This window comes from Curcuma longa, chromosome 10, assembly GCF_044706935.1.
Source record: "Curcuma longa cultivar G26 ecotype Majalengka, Jawa Barat chromosome 10, ITB_CL_G26_1.1, whole genome shotgun sequence".
In the NCBI taxonomy this organism is placed as follows: domain Eukaryota; kingdom Viridiplantae; phylum Streptophyta; class Magnoliopsida; order Zingiberales; family Zingiberaceae; genus Curcuma; species Curcuma longa.
In genome coordinates, this window is record NC_133870.1 from 3,503,727 (window position 1) to 3,510,604 (window position 6,878).

Below are 6,878 nucleotides of genomic sequence, written 5' to 3' on the forward strand. Positions count from 1 at the left end.
CAAAAGTAATTAAATAACCAGACAAGGATTTTCTTGAATCAATATCACCTGCCATATCTGCATCTGTATAACCCTCCAACACAGGTTTATCATTCCCAAAGTGTATACATACTTTAGAAGTACCTCTGAGATACCTGAGAATCCATTTTAATGCTGCCCAGTGCTCTTTTCCTGGATTTGAAAGAAACCGACTAACAACACCAACGGCATGAGCAATATCTGGCCTTGTACACACCATGGCATACATCAAGCTCCCTACTGCTGATGCATAAGGGACATTCTTCATTTCTTGTTTTTCTTGCTCACTTATAGGACATTCCTTTGAAGAAAGCTTAAAATGACCTGCAAGTGGAGAAACAACAGGTTTTGCATTGCTCATATTAAATCTCTCAAGAACTTTCTCAATATATCCCTCTTGAGATAACCAAAGTTCTTTCTTCTTCCTGTCACGAATGACTTTTATGCCGAGGATCTTCTTAGCAGCACCTAAATCCTTCATGGCAAAGAATTTGCTGAGTTCTCCTTTGAGCTTTTTAATCTTGGCAGTATTGTGACCAATAATTAACATGTCATCAACATATAACAGGAGAATTATAAAGTCACCTTCAGAAAATTTCTTCACAAATACACAATGATCACAAGTAGTCTTACTGTACCCATTTGCTTCCATGAAAGAATCAAATTTCTTGTACCACTGTCTTGGCGCTTGTTTAAGCCCGTATAAACTCTTTCTCAACCTGCAAACAAGATTTTCCTTACCTTTAACTTTAAAGCCTTGAGGCTGCTCCATATAAATCTCCTCCTCCAAGTCACCATGGAGAAATGCAGTCTTCACATCAAGCTGCTCAATCTCCAAATCCAGACTAGCTGCTAATCCCAAAACAACTCGGATAGAGCTCATCTTCACAACAGGTGAGAAAATCTCATCAAAGTCAATTCCCTTTATTTGACCAAATCCCTTCACAACCAATCTTGCCTTGTACCTTGGTTGCAAAATATTCTCTTCAGTCTTCAATCTGAACACCCATTTGTTCTTCAATGCTCTCTTGCCCTCAGGCAACTCCATTAAGTCATAGGTGTGATTCTCATGCAAGGAATCTATCTCATCTTGCATAGCAGCTAACCACTCACCTTTCTTTTCGTGAGACAAAACCTCCTCATAAGTCTCTGGTTCTCCCCCATCAGTCAGCATCACATAATCGTTGGTGGAGTATCTTGTAGAAGGTTGTCTCTCCCTTGTGCTTCTTCTTATAATCTGATGATCAACTGGCATTTCATTTGGGTTCTCTTGAACTGACTCACCATCAGCTAAAGTCGGATCATCAACAGGTACATGATTATTATTATCAATAGAAACCATAGGTGGACGCACCATACCTGTATCAACTCCTTCACAGCTAGACTTTGACTCTTCTGACTTCTCAAAATCTGCTATGGTCTGATCTTCAAAGAAAATAGCATCTCTGCTTCTAATAACCTTTTTGTTGACTGGATCCCAAAATCTATACCCAAAATCATCGTGGCCATATCCGATGAAAATGCATTGTCTCGTCTTACTGTCAAGTTTAGATCTCTCATCTCTAGGAATGTGCACAAATGCCCTGCAACCAAAAACTCTCAGATAACTGTATGAGACATCTTTTCCTGACCAAACCCTCAACGGTACATCATGGTTTAGTGGAACTGATGGAGAAAGATTAATCACATCAACTGCTAATCTCATTGCCTCTCCCCAAAAAGACTTTGGCAATTTTGCATGAGATAGCATACAACGAACCCTATCATTAATTGTGCGGTTCATTCTCTCTGCAACTCCATTATGCTGAGGTGTTTTTGGTTCTGTCTTCTTTAACTTGATTCCTTGGATTCTGCAATATTCTTCAAATGGCCCACGATATTCACCACCATTGTCTGAACGAACGCATTTCAGCTTCTTACCAGTTTCTCTCTCAACTGATGCATGAAAATACTTAAATTTTTCAAGAGCCTCATCTTTAGTCTTTAAAGCATAAGCCCAAACCTTCCTAGAATGATCATCAATGAAGGTAATATAATAACGAGCACCACCAAGACTCAAAGCATCCATAGAACAGATATCAGTATGCACTAGATCCAACAAATCTGTCTTTCTAGACGGAGAAAATGTCTTAAAAGAAACTCTATGTTGTTTACCAGTAATGCAATGTGTACATACCTTTAAATCTGTGTTCTTCAAGCCAGGAATATTTTGTTTCTTAGAGAGCATTTGCATACCTTTCTCACTCATGTGTCCAAGTCGCAAATGCCATAGCTGAGCAGACAAATCACCAGCTACATTCACTTCTCCCCCATAAGATTTAGCCTCTGTCACATATAAGGAACTATACTTGTTTCCCTTGGCAACTATTAAAGTTCCTTTAGTGAGCTTCCATTTACCTTCACCAAAGAAACTATGGTACCCCATATCATCTAGTATACCAGTGGAGATCAAATTCAAGCGAATTTCAGGAACATGTCTCACATTCTTCAAATGCAACTTGCACCCAGTATTTGTATTCATGTAGACATCACCAATGCCTATAATCTTGCATTCTGCATTGTTCCCCATCTTCACATTACCGAATTCACCATTTGTATAGCTGTAAAACACATCACGACGAGAAGTGACATGATATGATGCACCAGAATCAACTACCCAATGAGAATCCTGACATGTGAGATTAATGTTATTAATATCGCAAATAATAGTCACATCACCATCTGTAGCGATTGCTGTACTAACATCTTCATTCTTCGCTTCACCTTTCTCACTTTGTTCCCTTTTCCATATCCTGCACTGAGACTTCTTATGCCCTGGCTTATCACAATAATAACACTTAAATGTGTATCTACTATGAGATTTACCTCGTGACTTGTCACGACTATCATAATTTCTTGGTGTCTTGCTCTTGCTTCTTCCACGCTTTTCTGTAACTAAAGCTTGATTATGCATAGTTAATCCTCGCTCTTTTCTTCTATTTTCTTCATTCAACATACTTTCTTTCACCATCTTCACAGTGAGCTTACCATCTGGAGCAGAATTACTAAGTGAAACAACAAGTGTCTCCCAACTGTCAGGTAGAGAACCAATTAAGCATAGAGCAAGTATCTCATCATCTAACTGTATCGCCATCCCAGTCAACTGATTTACTATACCTTGAAAAACATTCAAGTGCTCTGAAACTGAGGTGCCATCCCTGTACCTGAGATACATCAATTTCCTGAAAAGAAAAGCCTTGTTCTGTGCATTCTTCTTCTCATATAGCTCCTGCAAAGTTTTCCACAATACACTTGCATTTGTCTCATTAGCAACATGTTGATACACACTATTATCAACCCACTGTCGAATTTTACCAACAGCCTTTCTATTCAATTTAGCCCATTGAGCATCTGACATATCTTGAGGTTTGCCTTTATCACCTAAAAGTGTGTCTTCATAATCAAGACAACATAATAAATCCTCCATTCGCGACTTCCAAATTGAGTAATTGGTAGCCGTGAGCTTAATCATAGTATTGTTGTTATTACTTGATTCCTCCATTTGATTAACACAAAAATATATCAAGCCAATCAACCTCGCTCTGATACCACTTGTTGGGAAAGAATGACCTCAATAAACCTGTTATCAGATAATTTGCAGCGGAACAATAATAATTCTTTTTCCCACTTTGTGTAATCAAATAGACAATGCAAACCAGTCAATCAAATCTGACAATAACAAATAGCTAAATCAAACAGAAATTTAGAACGCCACCAATTTTAGCGTGGAAAATCCCAAATTGGGTAAAAACCACGGGACCGAGTTGGCCACTTAAATCTTCCACTATCAACAATAATAATGGGAACTCCAATGTTCAATACAGCAGCATAATCATCATTATCATAACCATGATGAATATAAGAGAATAATTAGGAATAAGAAGAACCTCACAAAATTGTGGAAATCCTAGATTTCTCCAGTTCGTTTTTCTAAATTCGGACAGACTTACAGATGTCAAAATCCGATCGCCACCGTTCAGAATGATGCCCAAGATGTTACGAACACGCTGTCAAAATTTGACGATGATCCAACGGTTCAAACTCCGGCAAACTGAGTTTTTCCGAGACTGCGCTGGAAAAATCTGCAAAACCTTTCTCTCTCTCTCCTTTCTCTCTCTCTCTCTCACGTTGCTTTTCTCTGTTTCTCTCACGTTGTTTTGCTGCTGCTGGGTTTCTAAGCGCACGTCCCCCACAGCGGCATTTGGATGTCTTCCTTCCACATTAAAAACAGATTAAAGTGGGCTTTTACCCTAAGCCCAAGTGTGGCCCATGTGGAGGGACCACAACATATATAGCTAGAATATTAAGTGCCCTACAAACTCATACGCCAACCTAGAACCCTGAGACACTATGCTAAGGGTGCCTATGTCATTATCTCACTTAGTCACATTTGTTCATCCCAAATAAACAAGCTTGACTCCAATGAACTTCCCTAAGGATTAGAGATCATCTTGATATTCATTTTACTAAAACTAAACTAAAGATGATTACAATACATCAACACTTGTCTTTGGGCCAATATGATGCATGTTCTCAAGCTTGATCCAAACATTGAGTCAAAGACTCCACATGGCCCATATTCACTATGCACCATCTATCATCTTGAACACCCTCTTCCATTAATATGATAATTAGTATGAAAACTAAGATATATGAATAAAAGGGAAGAGTTAATTGGTGCAACCTTATAATTAAAATTTTTGAATTTGCTATTGCAATTGCAAGGCTTATTTATGTTAACTAGCTTAATGATCAGTTAATGCACAACGAAAATAAGATATATGAATACAACATAAAGTAAAAAAAAAAACAATACTTGTCTTTTAACTAGCTAGATGAGCCAATTAGTTCGACTGGATAAATTTTTTACTAATGATTTTGTCTTCGACCGACTTAGTATGTTTTTAAGTTGATTGAACCCTTGGTACTTGACTCCAAACATTTGTCATTCAATTCAAATTGGATAATTTCATAACCTTTTTATTTGATGGCTTTGTTTATGTGATTGTCAACTCACTTAGATAAGTTCATAACTTTTTCATGATCCCAATTGACTTAAATTTTATTATCGTTAACTTTGTCTTACAAAAGAATAAGCCTTTTGAGTCACCTCAAGAGCATTTTAGTCGACTAAAATTTCAATCAATTGGCTAAATTGAAATAACCTTAAGCCAAATAAATTTGTTGACTTCAAGCTTATTCGTCAACTTCGACTTAGAACATATGTAATTTGGTCAAGTACACACCTAAGTAGAAATTTTATCATAAAAAAATTTCAAGATTGCATTTACTCTTAAGTTATCATATCACATGTTTTCATAATGATGCTACTCCTCACCTCGAGTCTAGAAAAATAGAAGTATAGGATAATGATTGTACATTGATTTCAATCAACAAAGACTTATTAAATTTTTGTGAATTGATGGATCTAAAATAGAGTAAAATCAAGCATGTGAGACCTTAACACATTCATTTGATCCCTAAGAACAAGAATGTGTTAAAGTCGCATAACCTTGATTTTGCTTCCTTAAGAAGGCTATGAAGGTATTTTAGTTAAAATATTTTGATGGCCAAAAGATATCAAAATCGTTCACTATTTCATCCCTAGGATAATTTTCTCTCCTTAGAAAGCCATCAAGTTATTTTGCCACCTTTTAATAAATTTTAAACTTTATCTTACAATTACAAAATTATTTTTTAAATATAATAATTATGTTGTATAATCATCTAATACAATTTTTATTAAATTAAACCATATAATATATTTATAATATATGAATGACGATCCCTATTACCGTGTGAATGACTATCCTACCCAAGCTTGAAAGGCAAACTCAATGCTTATGCGCCGTGATTATTACTATTAACCGTGAGGGCATTGTCGTAATTAAGTGGAAGTGCCTTGAACTTTTATGTCCAACCAAATGTTGCCCTGCTGCCTTATAACGCGGAGCAGGAAACCCCCGAGCTAGGGTTGGGGTTCCCGTGCCGGTGGCAGACGAAGGCAGTAGAGAATGGGCGTCTTTACCTTTGTGTGTCGCACCTCCGGTGGTGAATGGAGCGCGAAGCAGCTCTCCGGGGACCTTGTGGCGTCGGCTGCTTCGACCTTTGATCTCCAGCGGCGTATCGTGCAGGTTGTGCTCGATGTTGATGCCTGCGGCGGCGTTCAGTCTTCCTTCTCGTTAGTCTCCCCATCATCTGCAGTATTCCAGGTGATGGATCGATTTGCCCTTGATTACCATCCTCAATTCGAGACATATTAGAATAGACTATAAGATTTGTTATTAATTTCTTCATTAAGTCATTAGATTTATTATTATTCATCTTTTGAAAATATTAGAATATATTATTAGATTATTAATAATTTTATATTAATTTGACATTATATATATATATATATATAACAAAAAAAAATTCAATTAAATAAATAAATTATTTTGATTATTATAGGTCGATCCTTTTGAAGTGATCATTACTAGAGGATGATCCCCTCGAAGTGATCATCCCATCATCTTTTTTCATCCTTTCTTTGTTTCCCTACGAGAAAGTACATGAATTCCTATCAACTTGGTATTAAATTGAGGTTTGTCATCATCACCATCACCATCATCATCTTAGAGCGCCAAATATCGAATTTTCAGCAACTCAAGTTTATATCTCAACACGAAAGTTTTCATATAGCAACAAATTGGAGATCTTATGAGATAAAAGATGAAGTCCCTTATTAGAGAAGTAGAGATTCTACTGGATTTAATTCGAAAGTAGAAAGTTATTTTTTCCTATATGACACACCAAATGATTCGAAGGTGGAGATAGCTTCT

At 36.8% G+C, this 6,878-nt stretch overlaps 1 protein-coding gene across 1 annotated transcript; it reads left to right on the forward strand.

Annotated features, from left to right (window-relative positions):
• The first annotated feature begins 6,016 nt into the window (after positions 1-6,016).
• On the forward strand, positions 6,017-6,320 carry LOC141836102 (large ribosomal subunit protein P3z-like). The gene has a single exon (XM_074723511.1). It carries the CDS (start codon positions 6,072-6,074, stop codon positions 6,318-6,320), a length of 249 nt encoding a protein of 82 aa, XP_074579612.1. The 5' UTR covers positions 6,017-6,071.
• The last annotated feature ends 558 nt before the right edge of the window (positions 6,321-6,878 follow it).

Excerpts from the sequence above, each read along its gene's own strand:
- LOC141836102 (XM_074723511.1), top strand. The coding sequence starts at position 6,072 with ATGGGCGTCTTTACCTTTGTGTGTCGCACCTCCGGTGGTGAATGGAGC.